The sequence below is a fragment of the Salmo salar genome, chromosome ssa02 (genome assembly GCF_905237065.1).
Source record: "Salmo salar chromosome ssa02, Ssal_v3.1, whole genome shotgun sequence".
Lineage (NCBI taxonomy): Eukaryota > Metazoa > Chordata > Actinopteri > Salmoniformes > Salmonidae > Salmo > Salmo salar.
Window position 1 is genome coordinate 75,279,438 of NC_059443.1, and position 26,132 is coordinate 75,305,569.

The window sequence follows — 26,132 nt, forward strand, 5'->3', positions numbered from 1 at the left end:
TTGAGTAATGATGAGAGATATATAGTCTCTAGAGACGTTTAAACCAGGTGATGTCATTGCATATGTGGGAGGTGGAACAACATGGTTGATTAAGGCATATTGAGCAGGGCTAGAGGCTCTACAGTGAAATAAGACAGTAATCACTAACCAGGACAGTAATGAACAAGGCATATTGGCCAAGTGATCGTATGGATCCAGTGAGTGGTTGGACTGACTTATTTTTGTCTAACCCTGACTGATGCATTGAGAACAAACATTTACAACAGTAGTTATTTCTCGAGAAACGATATTCAGTCTTTAGAGAAGACTGTTTAAACCTTAGCTAGTGTTTTCTCTTGTCCTACACCCTCCCTCCGCCTGGGAGCACCGTAGCAGAGTAGTCACGGGTCACTCTGGTGACGTGTAAGTAGCAATGATACCAGGAAGTGTGAACTAGGGAAGCAAAATAGTTTTGGTAAATTGATTATTTTCACTCGTTATCAAGGAATATAATTTATTCTGTAGTGAATAGGTGTATACTCTAGTTGTGTAACATATTACCAGCCGTCTAGCTAGCTTGTTAGCTACCATGGGACGACATGGGCGCGTTGGTTTAGCGGTTTTTGTTCTCGTGCTGGTCTTTTGCGAAGCAAGAAGACACAAACTCGCCCTAAAGGTAAAATAACACCAATCTTGCTTTAACGTTACTTCATACACTGTGTTCTCAGGTAGTGTGTACTTATAGCCAATAACATGCGAAATTGAGATAGCGGTAGCAAAGTTTCACAAATGTAACTTCTTCAAAATGCATCGCGCTAGCTAACTTTGTTTTGCCCTTTTCAGCCATAGCTAGCTACCTAACGTGTAGCGCTTTTATAGCGCCTACGTCAGGGGATTTCTGCAACTCGTGTTTGCTAGCTACTACTAATCACTTAGCCAGCCAACTAAATAGCTTGTTAACTAGGCAACCTTTTAATGTGTCTGTGATTTTTACACTTGACTGTCATAGAAACGTTGCAGCTAAACAACTAGAAAAGGTTAGTTAGCTAGCTGTCTAACGTTACATCAGCTGAGATGTTAAAGCATTCAGATAGCTAAGTTAGCTAGATACACTATCTACAACTTCAGTGTTTTCATGATCAATTTTTCACATTGATATTTGTCATACTTGGATAACAAATGCCACCTCTCTCCCTCCTCCTTTCTCACCTCGTCAAACCCCCCCCCAAACTCTCTTCCTCCAACCCGTCTCCCCCCCATCCTTCTTGCCCCATCCCTCCCCCACTCTCTCCCCCCATCCCTCCCACTGTCTCCCTCCACCTCTCTTTCAGAATGACACTAGATTTGTGGTTCATCTCAACACCTTCGGTTTCTTTGCCAACGGAACTCTGGACGTCAACGTTCTCTCCCTGAGACTGCCTGAGGACAACAGCAAGCACCCTGTAAGAACAACTGGCGTGTGTACAGCTTGCTCTCTGGCTGTATTGTCTCCAGTTAGTGAATTGTATCATTGTTTTCTCTCTCCATATAGGTGGGATTCAGTCTCTCCAAGTCTCGTGTTAATGGAGTGCTGTCCTACACAGTGAGTAGATCTCATCAAACCAAATCACTTTTGCAACTGTCTCGTTATCTGAAATGAATGCACGCTCTGGAACGCCCCGCCAGCCAATCAAAATCGACTATTCAACAATACCATGGTATAGGTATTACTATCAGTAGATACGGAGGTGAGATATAGGCTACTATGTGAGACATTGGGTGTTTCTCTAAATGCAATCTACCGTGCTCCGAGCACTGGAGGGTCGGAACATGAGTCCAAATCAAAGTGAAACGGAGCATGAAGGGCACTTCTCAGGTGTGTACTCCGTTTGTTCCATATTTTTGTTCATATTTTGAAATATCAAAATATCACACGTCAATGGAAAGTATGAACAGAAATATGAAACAACTCAAGAAAAAAACTACAGTAAAGTATAAAAATGATTTGATCTGAAGCAAATGTTGCCTATTCACATCTCATATGTTCCCTGAATACAATATTTTGTCTTGATACGTTAATAAATATATGTGTTCATTTTGGCACATTTACCGGCCCACAATACCCACTGTAGTGAGCATAGAACGCAAGCCCATAGTAATTCAATAGGCTAACATTAACTGGCTAGCTACTACTGTTAGCTAGCTAGCTACCCACAGAGAATTGAATCTACCTTGCTTAACATTAGTTTTAGGTCATTTTTGCCTGTTAAACTATCTGTTTAACTACATTATTACAATTCACATATAGCTAGCTGATAATTACGAAGTAAAACGTTTGCTTTGTGTATATCTTGTTTGGTGTCTATTGTTGCCATTGTCCTGGCTGGAAGAAGGTTCAGTGAACTGTGAGGTAATACACTAGGGGGAGTGAAAGTGCTGCTCAAATGTACTTGTTTTTTGTGTTCTCCACACTCTCGTTTTCACAAGAACGTCCACGGAGAATGCACTTGGAGCGTGAGTGTGGAGCACGGTAGTATGCATATTGAGAAACTCCCATTATGTTTTACTGTCAGTACATATACTAGGTAATACATTGTTTTAGTACCGTTTCATATGATACTACCAACATTTTTTCTGCCCTACGATCTAAAGACGCCGCTGGGTCCTGTTATAAAATTATTATAAAGTTGTGTTTTATAAATTTGGTGAAATGTTTTAAGCAACAGCAACTAGTCTCTTATATGCGCCGGTCCAACAATGTCCACTTCACTTTCATGCGCATATCACGGTTGGCAGCTGTAATCCGCCGGTCTCATCCCCTACCTGACCTCGCTCACCTGCTTCTCTCCGTCAGCTCTTCCTGCTCATCTATTCCTCCATCAGTTTGTAGCCATGATGGCGAGTGGGGGATGCAGACCCTGATCAGTCTTCTGCTCTTACACTTGTACATTCGATACATTGGAGCAGAGTGAGCAAAGTTGATTATCATTTAATCCCTGGTACAACCAAGAGCACACAGGCCACGCCAGTCTGATGATTTTGATATAATTTCCCAAACCATGTCGCGGGGCGTTTTAAACTTTTCCCCGGGTCGCTTATTATTGTTTTGATAACAAACAATGTTGTTCAGTCATGTTACCTAGCAACCTGGTAACTTGACGGTAGGTCTAGGCAAATTTGATTGGCACAGGAAGAAAGGAAAAGGGTCTGCTGTTCTTGATGTGCTTCAAAGGTAGGATTCATATAGGCCTAATGTAATGTTTCTAAAAGGTTGTGGTAAGGTTGTAAAAGGTTGTGTAGTAATGTTGTAATGTTTGTTCTCCAGGCGGAGGAAACGGGGGTGTGTCCGCTCAGCAAACAAAGCAGTGTTGAGCCCCTCTTCCTCTTCCTCATTGACACCAACATCCTCAGGTACGGTTTTCTGTCTGTGTGTGTGAGAGAGATCAGCTGGGGTTTTTTGTGCCTAGTGAATACATGTGTGTGTCAAAAACTAACTGTGTGTTCTCCTCTCTTCTGTAGAGTCAATGTGAAGTCTTATGGAGACCAGGACAGTGTCTTGACCCAGCTGAAGACAGACAAGACACTCACTAAAGACTCAGGTCAGCACTATATATCTCCCTTCAATACAGGGAGGTATATGGGGGGGTTGTTGCCATGGTGCAGAGAGAACTGTTGTTTGAAAGATGGGACAATCTCAACTTTTTTCCCCACAAATATTTGTCTTAATATGAATTTGAAATATATATATATACACTGAGTGTACAGAACATGATGAACTTTACAGACCATGAGTGGTCTTGCTGCTCTACATGAACTGAGGTCATTAAAAACAGGGTCCTTATGGTATAGCTGCCCCTGCGCATTCCTGATTCATTTAAGATTTTAGACTGATCTGATGGAGTTGACTAAATCTCTGGACAAATCTTTTAGCAATCAGTTTTGAGAGAAATATTCTTTAGGGTTATTGCAAGAAACTACATACAATATTTTGTCAGTTAATATTCATTATTGCAAGTTTTTGGAATTTTAAACATTTTATTGGGAGCGTTTGAAATTGGGATCCTTTGCACCAAAAAAGAGTATTCCCAGGAATAGAACCAAAATGGAAATGAATAATATTGAAAGTATTAGGAAAATTCCCAAAGCAAATGTTTTCCCTTATAACATTTCTCAATGTAACGTAACGCATTTTTTCCCAACTATAAAAATTCAGTTTGTCTCGACTTTCAAGAATCCATGAGTTAATTTCATGCTGTTCTACACATTTTGCCATAAATAATGATTGAAGGAAAGACTTAAGATGTGTTCGTATGCTGTCTGGTAGGCCTGAACTCCAGGGGGACCCCAACCCAAAAAGTACTTCAGAGTAGTGTTGTCTTTATATGTAACCTGACTACAGAGTAGTGTTGTCTTTATATGTAACCTGACTACAGAGTAGTGTTGTCTTTATATATAACCTGTAGTGTTGTCATATAACCTGACCACAGAGTAGTGTTGTCTTTATATAACCTGCAGTGTTGTCTTTATACACTGCTCAAAAAATAAAGGGAACACTAAAATAACACATCCTAGATCTGAATGAATGAAATAATCTTATTAAATACTTTTTTCTTTACATAGTTGAATGTGCTGACAACAAAATAACACAAAAATAATCAATGGAAATCCAATTTATCAACCCATGGAGTTCTGGATTTGGAGTCACACTCAAAATTAAAGTGGAAAACCACACTACAGGCTGATCCAACTTTGATGTAATGTCCTTAAAACAAGTCAAAATGAGGCTCAGTAGTGTGTGTGGCCTCCACGTGCCTGTATGACCTCCCTACAACGCCTGGGCATGCTCCTGATGAGGTGGCGGATGGTCTCCTGAGGGATCCTCCTCCTAGACCAGGACTAAAGCATCCGCCAACTCCTGGACAGTCTGTGGTGCAACGTGGCGTTGGTGGATGGAGCGAGACATGATGTCCCAGATGGGCTCAATTGGATTCAGGTCTGGGGAATGGGCGGGCCAGTCCATAGCATCAATGCCTTCCTCTTGCAGGAACTGCTGACACACTCCAGCCACATGAGGTCTAGCATTGTCTTGCATTAGGAGGAACCCAAGGCCAACTGCACCAGCATATGGTCTCACAAGGGGTCTGAGGATCTCATCTCGGTACCTAATGGCAGTCAGGCTACCTCTGGCGAGCACATGGAGGGCTGTGCGGCCCCCCAAAGAAATGCCACCCCACACCATGACTGACCCACCGCCAAACCGGTCATGCTGGAGGATGTTGCAGGCAGCAGAACGTTCTCCATGGCGTCTCCAGACTCTGTCACGTCTGTCACGTGCTCAGTGTGAACCTGCTTTCATCTGTGAAGAGCACAGGGCACCCGTGGCGAATTTGCCAATCTTGGTGTTCTCTGGCAAATGCCAAACGTCCTGCACGGCTTTGGGCTGTAAGCACAACCCCCACCTGTGGACGTCGGGCCCTCATACCACCCTCATGGAGTCTGTTTCTGACCGTTTGAGCAGACACATGCACATTTGTGGCCTGCTGGAGGTCATTTTGCAGGCCTCTGGCAGTGCTCTTCTTGCTCCTCCTTGCACAAAGTTGGAGGTAGCGGTCCTGCTGCTGGGTTGTTGCCCTCCACGTCTCCTGATGTACTGGCCTGTCTCCTGGTAGCGCCTCCATGCTCTGGACACTACGCTGACAGACACAGCAAACCTTCTTGCTACAGCTCGCATTGATGTGCCATCCTGGATGAGCTGCACTACCTGAGCCACTTCTGTGGGTTGTAGACTCCGTCTCATGCTACCACTAGAGTGAAAGCACCGCCAGCATTCAAAAGTGACCAAAACATCAGCCAGGAACCATAGGAACTGAGAAGTGGTCTGTGGTTACCACCTGCAGAACCACTCCTTTATTGGGGGTGTCTTGCTAATTGCCTATCATTTCCACCTGTTGTCTATTCCATTTGCACAACAGCATGTGAAATTTGTTGTCAATCAGTGTTGCTTCCTAAGTGGACAGTTTGATTTCACAGAAGTGTGATTGACTTGGAGTTACATTGTGTTGTTTAAGTGTTCCTTTATTTTTTTGAGCAGTGTATATAACCTGACTACAGAGTAGTGTTGTCATTATATGTAACCTGACTACGGAGTAGTGTTGTCATTATATAACCTGACTACAGAGTAGTGTTGTCTTTGTATAACCTGTAGTGTTGTCATTATATAACCTGACTACAGAGTAGCGTTATTATATAACCTGTAGTGTTGTCATTATATAACCTGACTACAGAGTAGTGTTATTATATAACCTGTAGTGTTGTCATTATATAACCTGACTACAGAGTAGCGTTATTATATAACCTGTAGTGTTGTCTTTATATATAACCTGACTACAGAGTAATGTATTTGTATAACCTGTAGTGTTGTCATTGTATAACCTGACTACAGAGTAGTGTTATTATATAACCTGTAGTGTTGTCTTTATATAACATGACTACAGAGTAGTGTTGTCTTTCTATAACCTGACTACAGAGTAGTGTCTTTGTATAACCTGTAGTGTTGTCATTATATAACCTGACTACAGAGTAGTGTTATTATATAACCTGTAGTGTTGTCATTATATAACATGACTACAGAGTAGTGTTGTCTTTCTATAACCTGACTACAGAGTAGTGTTATATAACCTGTAGTGTTGTCATTATATAACCTGACTACAGAGTAATGTATTTGTATAACCTGTAGTGTTGTCATTATATAACCTGACTACAGAGTAGTGTTATTATATAACCTGTAGTGTTGTCATTATATAACCTGACTACAGAGTAATGTCTTTGTATAACCTGTAGTGTTGTCATTATATAACCTGACTACAGAGTAGTGTTATTATATAACCTGTAGTGTTGTCATTATATAACATGACTACAGAGTAGTGTTGTCTTTCTATAACCTGACTACAGAGTAGTTTTATATAACCTGTAGTGTTGTCATTATATAACCTGACTGCAGAGTATCAAGGTTAGTTTATGCACGTTGCATCCATCATCATTATGTGCTGTCTTCTGATTGGCTGTGTGTTCAGGTTCCAGGAGAAGAAGAGCGGCTCTCAATGACTCTGAGGACTTGAAAAGGACCGTACAGAAGAGTAATGTGGAGGAAGAAAAGAAAGATACAGTGCTGAAAGAGGAGGGGACGAAGGAGGAAAATAAGAAAGATACAGTGCTGAAAGAGGAGGGGACGAAGGAGGAAAATAAGAAAGATACAGTGCTGAAAGAGGAGGGGACGAAGGAGGAAAATAAGAAAGATACAGTGCTGAAAGAGGAGGGGACGAAGGAGGAAAATAAGAAAGATACAGTGCTGAAAGAGGAGGGGACGAAGGAGGAAAAGAAGCCAGAACCCAAGGAGGAAGAAGTAAAGGCGCATTTGGACAAAATTGAGACAAAAAAACCTACCAAGCAGGTGTGTCTCTGTGTGTCTCTGTGTGTGTCTCTCTCTCGCTCTCTCTCTCTCTCTCTCTCTCTCTCTCTCTCTCTCTCTCTCTCTCTCTCTCTCTCTCTCTCTCTCTCTCTCTCTCTCTCTCTCTCTCTCTCTCTCTCTCTCTCTCTCTCTCTGTGTGTCTGTCTGTCTCTCTCTCTCTCTGTCTCTCTGTCTATGTGTGTAACTTCTGACTGTATGCTTCTCCAGGTGGGGCGGATCAACGGGCTGACTCTGGATGTGCAGAAAATCAACGGCTCCTACAGCTTCAGCGTGAGTCCACTAACCTTTACACAACCTTTACACAATGTTTAAATGCCTTCAAACATCTTCCGCAAAACCTTAAAACAACCTTTTTACAGACATTGTCAAATAATTCTCCAACCTTTCCACAGCTTTTAGTCTTCCACACATTGTTCAACCTTCACACTGCTGGGTGTTTATTTGAGTGACAGCTGACCGTGGTCCCTCCCTCTCCACAGTTCCACATGGTGATTGGCCAGTTGGATGAGGGCCTGTACAACCTCAACTTCCACTACTGTGAGAACATTCTGCCAGGCACCAACCGCCCCTACACTCTCAACGTGAGTGGTGTTCTGTATTACCTTGTTAGTGTTTACATTTCTTAGCATTTTCTGATTACGTGTGTGTGTGTGTGTGTGTGTGTGTGTGTGTGTGTGTGTGTGTGTGTGTGTGTGTGTGTGTGTCCAGGTGGAGGTGACGGAGAAGAACCCAGGAGGTTACCTGTCAGCAGCAGAGATCCCTCTCCCTCGTCTATACATCTTCATGGCTGGAGTTTTCTTCATTATAGCCATGGTTTGGGTTTACACACTGCTGAAGCACAGGTACACACACACACACACGGCGGCATGCTACGACACCGACATGCATTTCTTTATCCTTGTCAGATAGGCTACTGTGTCTGCTAAACGGGGGCGGCAGGTAGCTTCAAGGTTAGTGCGTTTTGGCCACTTACCGAAAGGTTGCTTGTTTGAATCCCACAACCGACAACGTTAAAAATCTGTCGCTGTGCCCTTAAGCAAAGCACTTATCCCCATTTGCTCCAGGGGTGCTGGACAATGGTCTCCCTGGCCGTGACCAGGGAGACCACACCCCTGTGGGTGTGTCGGGGGGGGGAGTCTGGATATGAAGAAACACATTGCCATTACACTCTTGTACAAGAAATGCCCACAAGTAAATACAACCACCCCACAAACTATTATGATTTATTATTACATATAGGTGTACAGAAGAAACACTATTATGATTTATTATTACATATAGGTGTACAGGAGAAGGCTAATTCGTTAATCTTCGGTCAGAGTATATACATATTTTTTTTATTATGATCAGTATTATATTGTTAAATTATAGGAGTAACTTTGGTTACTAAAACATTCTTCCTCACCTCAAGTACAACTGTCAGTCTGGAGCACTGGTGCACACTGCCTTCATATCATAGGCCTCGCACGCCGCCTTCATATCATAGGCCTCGCACGCCGCCTTCATATCATAGGCCTCGCACGCCGCCTTCATATCATAGGCCTCGCACGCCGCCTTCATATCATAGGCCTCGCACGCCGCCTTCATATCATAGGCCTCCCACGCCGCCTTCATATCATAGGCCTCGCACGCCGCCTTCATATCATAGGCCTCGCACGCCGCCTTCATATCATAGGCCTCGCACGCCGCCTTCATATCATAGGCCTCCCACGCCGCCTTCATATCATAGGCCTCCCACGCCGCCTTCATATCATAGGCCTCCCACGCCGCCTTCATATCATAGGCCTCCCACGCCGCCCTCATATCATAGGCCTGCAGTATAGGAGGCTAGTAGCAACAACAAACCTTTTTCAAAAGTTGTAAACTTTATTAGGGTAATATCAAAAGTCAAGCCATTGTTTTATAGGGAAAATACGAACAGGATTATTATATTGTGGCAAACACAACATTAGTTGGAACTTAATTTGGCCAAAGAAAATGGCTCAAAAGAATGAAACAAAACGCTTGCAAAAATGGTTTAAACCTTCACAAAAGTTTGAAACAGGCTATATTGCAGCAATTACCAAGAAAGGCTAGTGTCTACTGTATCCAACAAATAGGAGCAATAGGCTAATGATATTTATTTTACAACATAAATAATAATAAATATATAATAGGCCTACAGTATTAACACTAATGATATTGATTTTACAACATAAATAATAAATGTATAATAGGCCTACAGTAGTAACACTAATGATGAAACAAATTATAAATATGAAAAAAATACATTCAATTTTCAAGATTACATCCTACCTGAAGAGCGAGTTGCATAGTAAACTTATTTATGTGGAGTACATTACCCATGAAGGCTGTTCTCAAAAGACCTACTCGCTACTCTTCTTGTAGGCTGTTCACTCTAGGCCTAGTATCTACTCTTCTCCTAGGCTGTTCACTCTAGGCCTACTCTCTACTCTTGTAGGCTGTTCTCTATAGGCCTAGTATCTACTCTTCTTGTAGGCTGTTCTCTATAGGCCTAATATCTACTCTTCTTGTAGGCTGTTCTCTATAGGCCTATGCTTCTCCTAGGCTGTTCTCTATAGGCCTACTCTTCTCCTAGTCTGTTCTCTATAGGTCTAGTGTCTATTCTCCTAGTCTGTTCTCTATAGGCCTAGTGTCTACTCTTCTAGGCTGTTCTCTATAGGCCTAGTATCTACTCTTCTCCTAGGCTGTTCTCTATAGGCCTAGTATCTGCTCTTCTCCTAGGCTGTTCTCTATAGGCCTAGTATCTGCTCTTCTTGTAGGCTGTTCTCTATAGGCCTAGTATCTACTCTTCTTGTAGGCTGTTCTCTATAGGCCTAGTCTCTACTGTTCGTTTTACTGCAATGAAAGAGGCCTCTATCTGCACAATCAACAGTAGCCTAGTCTCTGTCTCGGTCTCTCAGCAGCTCATAAGGCAGTGAGAGAAGGGTATGGTGCTGCAGGGTGTACGATGGGCAGCCCTGGACAATTTGGCCGGCTACAATTTTATTTTGATGGGATATTAATTAATACATTTTATCAGCCGGAAACCGTGTAGCAGACATTGTTCTGGGTCTACACACTGATGAAGCACCGGTACACATAGGAACGCTCCCAGTAAACAGTTTATAACCCATCTGATCCTCGGCTATTCTCTCCTCTCTTGATCTCTCTTGATCTCTCTTCCTCTGCTATCCTCTCTCTTCTCTCTCTGGTTCTCTCTTCCTCTGCTATCCTCTCTCTTCCTCGCTCCCTCTTCTCCTCTATCTTCTCCTGTCTCTCTCGTCCTCTCTTCCACTCCTTTCTCCTCTCCTGTAGGTACAGTGTGTTTAAGATCCACTGGCTGATGGCAGCTCTGGCCTTCACCAAGTCCATCTCCCTGGTCTTTCACAGTGTGAGTACAACAGACACACATGTAGACACACACATACATACTGACCTCCACACACACAGAGCGCAACCCACAGAGCAACCCACACACACGGACCTCCACATACATCCTCCACCTAACCGACCCCACTAAATTATAATTGCCTTTTGATGTAAAATGGAATATCCTATAAAATGTTGATCTTTCTCTCCTCTCTCTCAGATCAACTACCACTTCATCAACACAGAGGGACACCCCATAGAAGGATGGGCTGTCATGTACTACATTACTCACCTGTCAGTCTGACTTCTATTTCATTCTGGGTGATATTTCTGGAGGGGGGGATGATACATCTGTGTATATAAAATGGGTGTGTGTCATAGTGTATGTATAATATCACATTTTATCGGTCACATACACATGTTCAGCAGAAGTTATTGCAGGTGTAGTGAAATGCTTGTGTTCCTAGCTCCAACAGTGCAGTAGTATCTAACAATACACAACAATATACACATCTAAAAGTAATGGCATTTTGAAATATTAGGACGAGCAATGTCGGAGTGGCATTGACTGAAATACAGTATATACATATGAAATGAGTAAAGCAGTTTTGATGTGTATGTTTCTGATCAGTGTGTACGTTTTGATGTGTGTGTGTGTCTGTTACGTTTGTTTGTGTGTGTTGTGCGTAGTAACGTGTGTGCTGTGCGTAGTAACGTGTGTGCTGTGCGTAGTAACGTGTGTGTTGTGCGTAGTAACGTGTGTGTTGTGCGTAGTAACGTGTGTGTTGTGCGTAGTAACGTGTGTGTTGTGCGTAATAACGTGTGTGTTGTGCGTAATAACGTGTTGCGTGCAGGTTGAAGGGGGCTCTGCTGTTCATCACTCTGGCGTTGATTGGTACTGGCTGGGCCTTCGTTAAATACATCCTGTCAGACAAGGAGAAGAAGATCTTCATGATCGTCATCCCTCTACAGGTACACCTGGGGGGTTATATCATCATCCCTCTACAGGTACACCTGGGGGGGGTTATATCATCATCCCTCTACAGGTACACCTGGGGGGTTATATCGTCATCCCTCTACAGGTACACCTGGGGGTTTATATCGTCATCCCTCTACAGGTACACCTGGGGGTTTATATCGTCATCCCTCTACAGGTACACCTGGGGGTTTATATCGTCATCCCTCTACAGGTACACCTGGGGGGTTATATCGTCATCCCTCTACAGGTACACCTGGGGGGTTATATCGTCATCCCTCTACAGGTACACCTGGGGGGGTTATATCGTCATCCCTCTACAGGTACACCTGGGGGGGTTATATCGTCATCCCTCTACAGGTACACCTGGGGGGGGTTATATCGTCATCCCTCTACAGGTACACCTGGGGGGGTTATATCGTCATCCCTCTACAGGTACACCTGGGGGGGGTTATATCGTCATCCCTCTACAGGTACACCTGGGGGGGTTATATCGTCATCCCTCTACAGGTACACCTGGGGGGGTTATATCGTCATCCCTCTACAGGTACACCTGGGGGGGGTTATATCGTCATCCCTCTACAGGTACACCTGGGGGGGGTTATATCGTCATCCCTCTACAGGTACACCTGGGGGGGGTTATATCGTCATCCCTCTACAGGTACACCTGGGGGGGGTTATATCGTCATCCCTCTACAGGTACACCTGGGGGGGTTATATCGTCATCCCTCTACAGGTACACCTGGGGGGGGTTATATCGTCATCCCTCTACAGGTACACCTGGGGGGGGGGTTATATCGTCATCCCTCTACAGGTACACCTGGGGGGGGGGTTATATCGTCATCCCTCTACAGGTACACCTGGGGGGGTTATATCGTCATCCCTCTACAGGTACACCTGGGGGGGGGGTTATATCGTCATCCCTCTACAGGTACACCTGGGGGGTTATATCGTCATCCCTCTACAGGTACACCTGGGGGGGTTATATCGTCATCCCTCTACAGGTACACCTGGGGGGGTTATATCGTCATCCCTCTACAGGTACACCTGGGGGGGGGTTATATCGTCATCCCTCTACAGGTACACCTGGGGGGGTTATATCGTCATCCCTCTACAGGTACACCTGGGGGGGGTTATATCGTCATCCCTCTACAGGTACACCTGGGGGGGGTTATATCGTCATCCCTCTACAGGTACACCTGGGGGGGGGGTTATATCGTCATCCCTCTACAGGTACACCTGGGGGGGGTTATATCGTCATCCCTCTACAGGTACACCTGGGGGGGGGTTATATCGTCATCCCTCTACAGGTACACCTGGGGGGGGTTATATCGTCATCCCTCTACAGGTACACCTGGGGGGGGGTTATATCGTCATCCCTCTACAGGTACACCTGGGGGGGGTTATATCGTCATCCCTCTACAGGTACACCTGGGGGGGGTTATATCGTCATCCCTCTACAGGTACACCTGGGGGGGGTTATATCGTCATCCCTCTACAGGTACACCTGGGGGGGGTTATATCGTCATCCCTCTACAGGTACACCTGGGGGGGGTTATATCGTCATCCCTCTACAGGTACACCTGGGGGGGGTTATATCGTCATCCCTCTACAGGTACACCTGGGGGGGTTATATCGTCATCCCTCTACAGGTACACCTGGGGGGGGTTATATCGTCATCCCTCTACAGGTACACCTGGGGGGGTTATATCGTCATCCCTCTACAGGTACACCTGGGGGGGGTTATATCGTCATCCCTCTACAGGTACACCTGGGGGGGTTATATCGTCATCCCTCTACAGGTACACCTGGGGGGGTTATATCGTCATCCCTCTACAGGTACACCTGGGGGGGTTATATCGTCATCCCTCTACAGGTACACCTGGGGGGGTTATATCGTCATCCCTCTACAGGTACACCTGGGGGGGGTTATATCGTCATCCCTCTACAGGTACACCTGGGGGGGGTTATATCGTCATCCCTCTACAGGTACACCTGGGGGGGGTTATATCGTCATCCCTCTACAGGTACACCTGGGGGGGTTATATCGTCATCCCTCTACAGGTACACCTGGGGGGGGTTATATCGTCATCCCTCTACAGGTACACCTGGGGGGGGTTATATCGTCATCCCTCTACAGGTACACCTGGGGGGGTTATATCGTCATCCCTCTACAGGTACACCTGGGGGGGGTTATATCGTCATCCCTCTACAGGTACACCTGGGGGGGTTATATCGTCATCCCTCTACAGGTACACCTGGGGGGTTATATCGTCATCCCTCTACAGGTACACCTGGGGGGGGTTATATCGTCATCCCTCTACAGGTACACCTGGGGGGGTTATATCGTCATCCCTCTACAGGTACACCTGGGGGGGGGTTATATCGTCATCCCTCTACAGGTACACCTGGGGGGGTTATATCGTCATCCCTCTACAGGTACACCTGGGGGGGGGTTATATCGTCATCCCTCTACAGGTACACCTGGGGGGGGTTATATCGTCATCCCTCTACAGGTACACCTGGGGGGGGGGTTATATCGTCATCCCTCTACAGGTACACCTGGGGGGGTTATATCGTCATCCCTCTACAGGTACACCTGGGGGGGTTATATCGTCATCCCTCTACAGGTACACCTGGGGGGGGGTTATATCGTCATCCCTCTACAGGTACACCTGGGGGGGGTTATATCGTCATCCCTCTACAGGTACACCTGGGGGGGGGTTATATCGTCATCCCTCTACAGGTACACCTGGGGGGGGTTATATCGTCATCCCTCTACAGGTACACCTGGGGGGGGTTATATCGTCATCCCTCTACAGGTACACCTGGGGGGGTTATATCGTCATCCCTCTACAGGTACACCTGGGGGGTTATATCGTCATCCCTCTACAGGTACACCTGGGGGGGGTTATATCGTCATCCCTCTACAGGTACACCTGGGGGGGGGTTATATCGTCATCCCTCTACAGGTACACCTGGGGGGGGGGGTTATATCGTCATCCCTCTACAGGTACACCTGGGGGGTTATATCGTCATCCCTCTACAGGTACACCTGGGGGGGGTTATATCGTCATCCCTCTACAGGTACACCTGGGGGGGGGGTTATATCGTCATCCCTCTACAGGTACACCTGGGGGGGGTTATATCGTCATCCCTCTACAGGTACACCTGGGGGGGGGGTTATATCGTCATCCCTCTACAGGTACACCTGGGGGGGGGGGGTTTATATCGTCATCCCTCTACAGGTACACCTGGGGGGGGGGGGTTATATCGTCATCCCTCTACAGGTACACCTGGGGGGGTTATATCGTCATCCCTCTACAGGTACACCTGGGGGGGGGAGTTATATCGTCATCCCTCTACAGGTACACCTGGGGGGGGGTTATATCGTCATCCCTCTACAGGTACACCTGGGGGGGGGGGTTATATCGTCATCCCTCTACAGGTACACCTGGGGGGGGGGGGTTATATCGTCATCCCTCTACAGGTACACCTGGGGGGGGGTTATATCGTCATCCCTCTACAGGTACACCTGGGGGGGGGGTTATATCGTCATCCCTCTACAGGTACACCTGGGGGGGGGGGGTTATATCGTCATCCCTCTACAGGTACACCTGGGGGGGTTATATCGTCATCCCTCTACAGGTACACCTGGGGGGGGGTTATATCGTCATCCCTCTACAGGTACACCTGGGGGGGGGTTATATCGTCATCCCTCTACAGGTACACCTGGGGGGGTTATATCGTCATCCCTCTACAGGTACACCTGAGGGGGGGGGGTTATATCGTCATCCCTCTACAGGTACACCTGGGGGGGGGGGTTATATCGTCATCCCTCTACAGGTACACCTGGGGGGGGGGGTTATATCGTCATCCCCTCTACAGGTACACCTGGGGGGGGGGGTTATATCGTCATCCCTCTACAGGTACACCTGGGGGGGGTTATATCGTCATCCCTCTACAGGTACACCTGGGGGGGGGTTATATCGTCATCCCTCTACAGGTACACCTGGGGGGGTTATATCGTCATCCCTCTACAGGTACACCTGGGGGGGGTTATATCGTCATCCCTCTACAGGTACACCTGGGGGGGTTATATCGTCATCCCTCTACAGGTACACCTGGGGGGGGTTATATCGTCATCCCTCTACAGGTACACCTGGGGGGGGGTTATATCGTCATCCCTCTACAGGTACACCTGGGGGGGTTATATCGTCATCCCTCTACAGGTACACCTGGGGGGGGGTTATATCGTCATCCCTCTACAGGTACACCTGGGGGGGGTTATATCGTCATCCCTCTACAGGTACACCTGGGGGGGGTTATATCGTCATCCCTCTACAGGTACACCTGGGGGAGTTATATCGTCATCCCTCTACAGGTACACCTGGGGGGGGGTTATATCGTCATCCCTCTACAGGTACACCTGGGGGGGGGTTATATCGTCATCCCTCTACAGGTACACCTGGGGGGGGGTTATATCGTCATCCCTCTACAGGTACACCTGGGGGGGGGGGGTTATATCGTCATCCCTCTACAGGTACACCTGGGGGGGGTTATATCGTCATCCCTCTACAGGTACACCTGGGGGGGGTTATATCGTCATCCCTCTACAGGTACACCTGGGGGGGGTTATATCGTCATCCCTCTACAGGTACACCTGGGGGGGTTATATCGTCATCCCTCTACAGGTACACCTGGGGGGGGGTTATATCGTCATCCCTCTACAGGTACACCTGGGGGGGGGGTTCATATCGTCATCCCTCTACAGGTACACCTGGGGGGGGGGTTATATCGTCATCCCTCTACAGGTACACCTGGGGGGGGGTTATATCGTCATCCCTCTACAGGTACACCTGGGGGGGTTATATCGTCATCCCTCTACAGGTACACCTGGGGGGGTTATATCGTCATCCCTCTACAGGTACACCTGGGGGGGTTATATCGTCATCCCTCTACAGGTACACCTGGGGGGGGTTATATCGTCATCCCTCTACAGGTACACCTGGGGGGGTTATATCGTCATCCCTCTACAGGTACACCTGGGGGGGGGGGTTATATCGTCATCCCTCTACAGGTACACCTGGGGGGGGGGGTTATATCGTCATCCCTCTACAGGTACACCTGGGGGGGGTTATATCGTCATCCCTCTACAGGTACACCTGGGGGGGGGGGGGTTTATATCGTCATCCCTCTACAGGTACACCTGGGGGTGGGTTATATCGTCATCCCTCTACAGGTACACCTGGGGGGGGGGGTTATATTGTCATCCCTCTACAGGTACACCTGGGGGGGGTTATATCGTCATCCCTCTACAGGTACACCTGGGGGGGGTTATATCGTCATCCCTCTACAGGTACACCTGGGGGGGTTATATCGTCATCCCTCTACAGGTTCACCTGGGGGGGGGGTTATATCGTCATCCCTCTACAGGTACACCTGGGGGGGTTATATCGTCATCCCTCTACAGGTACACCTGGGGGGGGGGTTATATCGTCATCCCTCTACAGGTACACCTGGGGGGGGGGTTATATCGTCATCCCTCTACAGGTACACCTGGGGGGGGTTATATCGTCATCCCTCTACAGGTACACCTGGGGGGGGGTTATATCGTCATCCCTCTACAGGTACACCTGGGGGGTTATATCGTCATCCCTCTACAGGTACACCTGGGGGAGGGGTTATATCGTCATCCCTCTACAGGTACACCTGGGGGGGGGGGGTTATATCGTCATCCCTCTACAGGTACACCTGGGGGGGTTATATCGTCATCCCTCTACAGGTACACCTGGGGGGGGGGAGTTATATCGTCAGCCCTCTACAGGTACACCTGGGGGGGGGGTTTATATCGTCATCCCTCTACAGGTACACCTGGGGGGGGGGTTATATCGTCATCCCTCTACAGGTACACCTGGGGGGGGGGGGTTATATCGTCATCCCTCTACAGGTACACCTGGGGGGGGGCTTATATCGTCATCCCTCTACAGGTACACCTGGGGGGGGGGGGTTATATCGTCATCCCTCTACAGGTACACCTGGGGGGGGGGGGGTTATATCGTCATCCCTCTACAGGTACACCTGGGGGGGGCTTATATCGTCATCCCTCTACAGGTACACCTGGGGGGGGCTTATATCGTCTTCCCTCTGCAGGTACACCTAGGGGGGGGTTATATCGTCTTCCCTCTGCAGGTACACCTAGGGGGGGGTTATATCGTCTTCCCTCTGCAGGTACACCTGGGGGGGGCTTATATCGTCATCCCTCTACAGGTACACCTAGGGGGGGTTATATCGTCTTCCCTCTGCAGGTACACCTGGGGGGGGTTATATCGTCATCCCTCTACAGGTACACCTGGGGGGGGGGAGTTATATCGTCAGCCCTCTACAGGTACACCTGGGGGGGGGGGGTTTATATCGTCATCCCTCTACAGGTACACCTGGGGGGTGGGGGGTTATATCGTCATCCCTCTACAGGTACACCTGGGGGGTGGGGGGTTATATCGTCATCCCTCTACAGGTACACCTGGGGGGTGGGGGGTTATATCGTCATCCCTCTACAGGTACACCTGGGGGGTGGGGGGTTATATCGTCATCCCTCTACAGGTACACCTGGGGGGTGGGGGGTTATATCGTCATCCCTCTACAGGTACACCTGGGGGGGGCTTATATCGTCTTCCCTCTACAGGTACACCTGGGGGGGTGGGGGGTTATATCGTCATCCCTCTGCAGGTACACCTGGGGGGGTGGGGGTTATATCGTCATCCCTCTACAGGTACACCTGGGGGGTGGGGGGTTATATCGTCTTCCCTCTACAGGTACACCTGGGGGGGGTTATATCGTCTTCCCTCTGCAGGTACACCTAGGGGGGGGGGGTTATATCGTCTTCCCTCTGCAGGTACACCTGGGGGGGCTTATATCGTCATCCCTCTACAGGTACACCTAGGGGGGGTTATATCGTCATCCCTCTACAGGTACACCTGGGGGGGGTTATATCGTCATCCCTCTACAGGTACACCTGGGGGGGTTGGTATTTTATTAGGATCCCCATTAGCTGGAGCAAAAGCAGTAGCTACTCTTAATGGGGTCCACACACAACTTGAAACGTGATACAGAACATCAATAGACAAGAACATCTCATCATCCCTCTACATGTCCTCCTGTGGGGGGGGGTTATATCATCATCCCTCTACATGTACACCTGGGGGCGGGGTGTGCGGAAGTGACAGTCGTCTCGTTAACCAATGATCTGACAGAGATAGATTTAGTGATGTTTTCTTCTTAATCTCTGGCAAACTTCCACCAGTTTGACTCTCACTCTCTCTCTCTCTCTCCCCCTCCCCCTCTCCCAGGTTCTGGCCAATGTAGCCTACATCATAATAGAGTCTACAGAGGAGGGCTCTAGTGAGTACGCCCTGTGGAAGGAGGTTCTGTTCCTGGTTGACCTCATCTGCTGTGGAGCTATCCTCTTCCCTGTTATATGGTCAGTGTACTGTCAGGAGGTGGTGTTGTTCCTGGTTGACCTCATCCTCTTCCCTGTTATATGGTCAGTATACTGTTAGGAGGTGGTGTTGTTCCTGGTTGACCTCATCCTCTTCCCTGTTATATGGTCAGTGTACTGTCAGGAGGAGGTGTTGTTCCTGGTTGACCTCATCCTCTTCCCTGTTATATGGTCAGTATACTGTTAGGAGGAGGTGTTGTTCCTGGTTGACCTCATCCTCTTCCCTGTTGTATGGTCAGTATACTGTTAGGAGGAGGTGTTGTTCCTGGTTGACCTCATCCTCTTCCCTGTTATATGGTCAGTGTACTGTCAGGAGGAGGTGTTGTTCCTGGTTGACCTCATCCTCTTCCCTGTTATATGGTCAGTATACTGTTAGGAGGTGGTGTTGTTCCTGGTTGACCTCATCCTCTTCCCTGTTATATGGTCAGTGTACTGTCAGGAGGAGGTGTTGTTCCTGGTTGACCTCATCCTCTTCCCTGTTATATGGTCAGTATACTGTTAGGAGGTGGTGTTGTTCCTGGTTGACCTCATCCTCTTCCCTGTTGTATGGTCAGTATACTGTTAGGAGGAGGTGTTGTTCCTGGTTGACCTCATCCTCTTCCCTGTTATATGGTCAGTGTACTGTCAGGAGGAGGTGTTGTTCCTGGTTGACCTTATCCTCTTCCCTGTTGTATGGTCAGTATTAGGGTTTAATGTTAGTTTCAGCTGGCTGTGAAGTTTGCTCCGGGCTGCCTCCTGGGTGTAAGCTGGATGCCCTGTTTAAAGCCGATGGGGAAGTCGACTCAGAGTGGCGTATGTCAAGCAGGTGGCGTAGTGACTCAGGATTCGGGTGGCGTAGTGACTCAGGATTCGGGTGGCGTAGTGACTCAGGATTCGGGTGGCGTAGTGACTCAGGATTCGGGTGGCGTAGTGACTCAGGATTCGGGTGGCGTAGTGATTCGGGTGGCGTGTCGACTCAGGATTCAGATGCTGAAGTGTTTCATCTGCTTTCCCATAGACAGCTACTTAGATCAGAGCAAAATGTATTTGTCACATGCGCCGAATACAACAAGTGTAGACCTTACCGTGAAATGCTTACTTAGAAGCCCTTAACTTCTATGGGCTACTTGGGACGCTAGCGTCCCACCCACGGTACACACTATCAACAGCCAGTGAAATATCAGAGCGCCAAATTTGAAAACAACAATGTCATAATTCAAATTTCTCAAACATACAACTATTTTACACCATTTGAAAGATAAACATCTCCTTAATCTAACCACGTCGTCCGATTTCAAAAAGGCTTTACGGCGAAAGCATAAAGTTAGATTTTGTTAGGACAGTACATAGACAAAACATTACACACAGCCATTTTCAATACAAGGACAGGCGTCACCAAAAGCAGAAAACCAGCTAAAATTATGCACTAACCTTTGACAGTCTTCATCAGATGACACTCCTAGGACATTGTTAGACAATACATGCATTTTTTGTTCTATCAAGTTCATATTTATATCCAAAAACAGCATTTTACAATGGCGGTGATGTTCAGAAAATATTTTGCCTCCAAAAATTCCGGTGAATCAGCACAACAAATTACAAAATTACTCACTAGAAACGTTGATCAAATATTAAACTGTTATTCAAAGATTTACAGATTATCATCTCTTGAATGCAATCGCATCGACAGATTTCAAAATAACTTTACTGGGAGAGCACGCTTTGCAATAATCAGTACTGTGCTCAGAAAAAAACAGCAGGCAATTATAGACACCGGCCATCTTGGAGTCATCTAAACGCATAAATAGCATTATAAATATTCACTTACCTTTAACAATCTTGATCAGAAGGCACTTCCAGGATTTCCCAGGTCCACAATAAATGTTGTTTTGTTCGATAAAGTTCATCATTTATGTCCAAATAGCTCCTTGTTGTTCGCGCGTTCTGTAGGCTACTCAAAATGTAGGCACGCGAGGGAAATGTGACGACAGAAAGTCAAGAAAAAGTTATATTTACTTTCGTTCAAACATGTCAAACGTTGTATAGCATCAATCTTTAGGGCCTTGAGAACGTGAAACTTCAGTAATATTCCAACCGGACGTTTGCATTGCCTTGAAAAATGGTTTAGAACACAAGGGACTTCTTCACATGAACGCGCCCTTTGAACTCAATGGATTTTCAGGGCACCTGCTTACCAGCGTTCTCCTTCGGTCTGTGTTTACCGCAAAAGGCTCAAACAACTTTCTAAGACTGTTGACATCTAGTGGAAGCCTTAGGAAGTGCTATTTGAGTCCTAACTCACTGTGTGTTAGAAAGGCAAGGACTTGAGAACTACAGGAACCAGATGTTCATTTCTTGCTTGGAATCTTCTCAGGTTTTTGCCTGCCATATGAGTTCTGTTATACTCACAGACATCATTCAAACAGTTTTGGAAACTTTAGAGTGTTTTCTATCCAAATCTACTAATAATATGCATATCCTAGCTTCTGAGTTTGAGTAGGAGGCAGTTTAATATGGGCACGTATTTCATCCGAAAGGGACAATACTGCCCCCTAGCCCTAAAAGGTTAACCAACAGTGCTGTTCAAGAAGAGTTAAGAAAACATGTACCAAGTAGACTAAAATAAAAAGTAACATAAGAATAATGAGGCTATATACAGGGGGCACCGGTACCGAGTCAGTGTGTAGGGGTACAGGCGAGTAGCAGCAGTCTACAAAAGGGAGGGGGGGGGTGTCGATGTAAATTGTCCGGTGACAATTTTATTAATTGTTCAGCAGTCTTATGGCTTGGGGGTAGAAGCTGTTGAGGAGCCTTTTGGTCCTAGACTTGGCGCTCCGGTACCGCTTGCTGTGCGCTAGCAGAGAAAACAGTCTATAACTTGGGTGACTAGAACATTCTAACATGAATTTTATGTAAAAGACAATGCAGCTGCCTTGTTGGAGAATATTACTGTTGGGTTTGAGAAGGGGGCTCCTTCCTCCCTGACGGGCCATCAGAGGATAATGTGTGTGTGTGTTTGTGTTTGCAGGTCTATTCGTCACCTACAAGAGGCTTCCAGCACTGATGGGAAAGGTGAGCCATCTACAGGGAGGGATACATTTCATGGACAATTAGCAGTGGTTAATAACTATAGCTTAGTCAAATATAGTTTCAACCTTGTAGTTGGTGCTGAGTTCCCCTGTAGTAATACTGTAGTTCCCCTGTAGTAATACTGTCTGCCTCTCTTTGTTTCCCTCAGCTGCCATGAACCTGGAGAAGCTCAAGCTATTCAGACATTACTATGTCATGGTGAGGAGACCTGTGTCTGTCTGTCTCTCTTCCTCGTAGATATTTTGAATTCGAACTTATTTTTCTGTGAAAGTTCTGAAAGATGTCAGGATAGGTAATCTCTCTCTCCTTCTCTCTCTCTCCTCTCTCTCTCCCTCCCTCTCTCCCTCCTCCATCCCTCCCTCCATCTCTCGATCTGTAGATAGTGTGTTATATCTACTTCACGAGGATCATAGCCATCCTGCTGAAGGTGACGGTGCCTTTCCAGTGGCAGTGGTGTTACGAGGTGAGACACTGTCCACTTCTGATGATGTCACACTGTGAAACTCTGACACTGACGATAGCCATTTCTTCATTGTTTTTCGAGATTGTCTGCATGTTTTATTTTCCCTCTTTACCCCTCCCTCCTGTAGTTCCTAGTGGAGGTGTCTACTCTGATCTTCTTTGTGTTGACGGGGTATAAGTTCCGCCCGGCTTCCAACAACCCCTACCTCCAGCTGCCCCTGGATGAGGAGGACGTGGAGATGGATGAAGTGTAAGAGACAGTGTTGTTTTTTTGTGAGGTAGCATCTGGGGATGTTTAAACATGTGATGTGTTCAGTATTAAACTAACCCTCTCTTTCTCCCTCTTCTCTCTGCAGGGTGACGGAGTCCGGCATGTTGGAGGGCATCTCTAAAGTCAAGAAGACATCTAATGGTCGAGAGCGCCAGAAATAGTCTACCTTGTGAGAGTGTGTGTGTTTGGCAAGAGGGGGGTGTTCTAAACACCCATATAACCCCTCAGCGTTTGAGAGAAACGGGGACTGAAACGGACCAAGGCACACCCTTTACCCCCCCCCCCAAAAAAAAACACTCCTCCTTCACCACTCCCCCCCCCCCCCCCACCCCAAAAAAACCACTCCTCGATCTGAAACTGGGTGGCTGTTACTAAAGCAACCACTGCCTCGCTATGCAACAAGACAAAGGATGACAGACTTTAGTTGTCGTTGGACCTTCTCTCTCTCATTTATCTGGAGACTTTCTGGAGGCTCTGCACCCCTGCCTGGTGTCATAATGGTTCATTCCAGGGAGAACTCTTCCACCCCCCCTCATCGATGGATGAATGGAATGGTCTGGTCTGGGATAGAATGGACCTCTAATGATCTCTTTCTCTCTCTCTCTCACTCCCTTTCCCTCTCCTTTTCTTCTCTCTGGAGAACGGAGGAAGCGAGACTCCAAAGATGATCATTTTCCAGATGTGTGATTGGTATATTTTATATTCAGAGTATCTTGTTCTGTTTTAATGTGTCCCAACTGGCACCCTATTCCTGATGTAGTGCACTACACAGGGTGTGGTTTGGAACCCTGTTCCTGATGTAGTGCACTACACAGGGTGTGGTTTGCAACCCTGTTCCTGATGTAGTGCACTACACAGGGTGTGGTTTGGAACCCTGTTCTTGATGTAGTGCACTACACAGGGTGTGGTTTGGAACCCTGTTCCTGATGTAGTGCACTACACTACGCAGCCTCTGTCTATTTAAGTGGTACTTCTGTTCTGTTGGACTACTTTGGCTGTATTTTGATGCGTGTTTTGGCTGTTGTGTGTTTCTTCCAATTGGAGATGCAGTTTGAGACGTCTGTCGAACAGGGGTTATCCAACCTTCCTCTGAAGGAGCTGGTATGGGTGCAGGCTTTTGCTCTGGCCCTGCAGTAAAACACCTGTTTCAACTAATCATTTTTTTATATAGTTGATTTAATTCTAGTTATCAATAAAGAACAGCTGATTCAACTGATTAATTAGTCTATTTTAATTGTCTCACCCCTGGACCAGAGAACAGACACCCCACCGTGGCCCTGACAGGTTCTGACTGTCTCACCCCTGGACCAGAGAACAGACACCCACCGTGGCCCTGACAGGTTCTGACTGTCTCACCCCTGGACCAGAGAACGGACACCCACCGTGGCCCTGACAGGTTCTGACTGTCTCACCCCTGGACCAGAGAACAGACACCCACCGTGGCCCTGACAGGTTCTGACTGTCTCACCCCTGGACCAGAGAACAGACACCCACCGTGGCCCTGACAGGTTCTGACTGTCTCACCCCTGGACCAGAGAACAGACACCCACCGTGGCCCTGACAGGTTCTGACTGTCTCACCCCTGGACCAGAGAACAGACACCCACCGTGGCCCTGACAGGTTCTGACTGTCTCACCCCTGGACCAGAGAACAGACACCCACCGTGGCCCTGACAGGTTCTCACTGTCTCACCCCTGGACCAGAGAACAGACACCCACCGTGGCCCTGACAGGTTCTGACTGTCTCACCCCTGGTCCAGAGAACGGACACCCCCACTGATAGACTGACCCACCCCCAGTGAAAGCAGCATCTATGTGGGTATTTGGGGGAAGTTATCAGAACCCTGGTCAGGATAGTGACAGGTCCACTGTTCAATCAATCTTCATCATTTGATTAGCATCTCCATATCTTCTGTTCTGTTCTTGTCAATATAGATGATTCATATGTTTGAATGTATATCAAGATATTGTTTATTTCACTTTTCTTTAATCCTGGTTCCATCTCAGCACCTGATTCCATCAATCATCCAATCATCAAGCCCTTTTGATAAGTTGATTGAGGTGTGTTAGGCTGGCACAAAACCCTGCACAGTCTGTGGGTTTCCAGGACTGGGATTGAAGGAATCTGATGTATTTGACTTTGTGTTTGTCAGAATCATAGACTGGGGATGAATTTTTATTTTGTTTCTCAGATTTTCATGAAATGCTTTTTACTGAGCGGCTGATGTTTGTATTTAGTCTGTTTTTGGTTTTACTGTGTTGTTATTATTGACATTATTTAACAGATCACGAGTTTGTAAATATTGATATTGACAAAAGACTGAGAGGATGATTTTATTATCGTTGGTGGCAACATAAGCAGTGCATAGCACCTTCACCAGCAGTACATAGCACCTTCATAAGCAGTGCATGAGGGCTTCATAAGCGGTGCATGTGGGCTTCATAGGTACATGCATCATCTTGATTCTATTCCAATATGACATGTACCGACCCAATCACAACAACCCCCACAGCCTTCCAGCAGGTATTTGAAACTATCCAATCATTACAGACCTGTTGATCTGGGATTGGGCTATGGATCCTCCACAGGGATGACATAGGCCCTTAGGTATTGCTTATGAAGGGGACAAGTAGCCTCTAAGTACGTTTCCTGCTCTAACTCTAAAGATCTGATCAGACATGGACTGTACATCAGTGGAGTTGTTGCTAATAGCAACATGTCACAAGTATACCTAATTTACATCCCAAATGGCACCCTATCCCCTATATAGTGCTCTTCATTTGACCATAGCCCTATGGGTTGAACCCTATCCCTTAAGTAGTGCACTATAAAGGGGAAAGGATGCCATTTGTGGCACAGAGGGAGGAGTTGAATGGATCTGTTCCAGGGTTTGTTGTGCGTCTACGGTTTTAAACTAAAACCTGCTAACCAACGATGTAATGTCTAACAGTATGACGGATGTCACATGGTTAAATAAAGCTGACCTTTGGAACATGTGGGAGAGACCGAGCGAGCCCCTATAGCCTAATCTACAACCTGCTTTAATATAGCATATCTA

At 47.0% G+C, this 26,132-nt stretch overlaps 1 protein-coding gene across 2 annotated transcripts; it reads left to right on the top strand.

Moving 5' to 3' along the window:
* Window positions 1-366: 366 nt before the first annotated feature.
* Window positions 367-26,070, top strand: LOC106592812 (protein GPR108). 2 transcript variants are annotated; one of them, XM_045710016.1, is made up of 19 exons: window positions 367-655; window positions 1,311-1,421; window positions 1,511-1,561; window positions 3,284-3,369; window positions 3,478-3,557; window positions 7,032-7,118; window positions 7,164-7,408; window positions 7,634-7,696; window positions 7,906-8,007; window positions 8,135-8,268; window positions 10,745-10,820; window positions 11,019-11,092; window positions 11,653-11,770; window positions 19,124-19,254; window positions 22,280-22,323; window positions 22,490-22,539; window positions 22,721-22,804; window positions 22,932-23,053; window positions 23,160-26,070. In XM_045710016.1, exons 1-19 carry the CDS (start codon window positions 569-571, stop codon window positions 23,233-23,235), a joined length of 1,821 nt encoding a protein of 606 aa, XP_045565972.1. In that variant the 5' UTR covers window positions 367-568; the 3' UTR covers window positions 23,236-26,070. The 2 variants fall into 2 exon arrangements, with proteins under 2 accessions (XP_045565972.1, XP_045565968.1); XM_045710012.1 differs by having other exon boundaries at window positions 7,032-7,408.
* The last annotated feature ends 62 nt before the right edge of the window (window positions 26,071-26,132 follow it).

Coding starts and splice junctions, on each gene's coding strand:
- LOC106592812 (XM_045710012.1), top strand. CDS start 569: ATGGGACGACATGGGCGCGTTGGTTTAGCGGTTTTTGTTCTCGTGCTG. Junction 3,370..3,477: donor ATTGACACCAACATCCTCAG/GTACGGTTTTCT, acceptor TCTCTTCTGTAG/AGTCAATGTGAAGTCTTATG. Junction 7,697..7,905: donor ACGGCTCCTACAGCTTCAGC/GTGAGTCCACTA, acceptor CCCTCTCCACAG/TTCCACATGGTGATTGGCCA.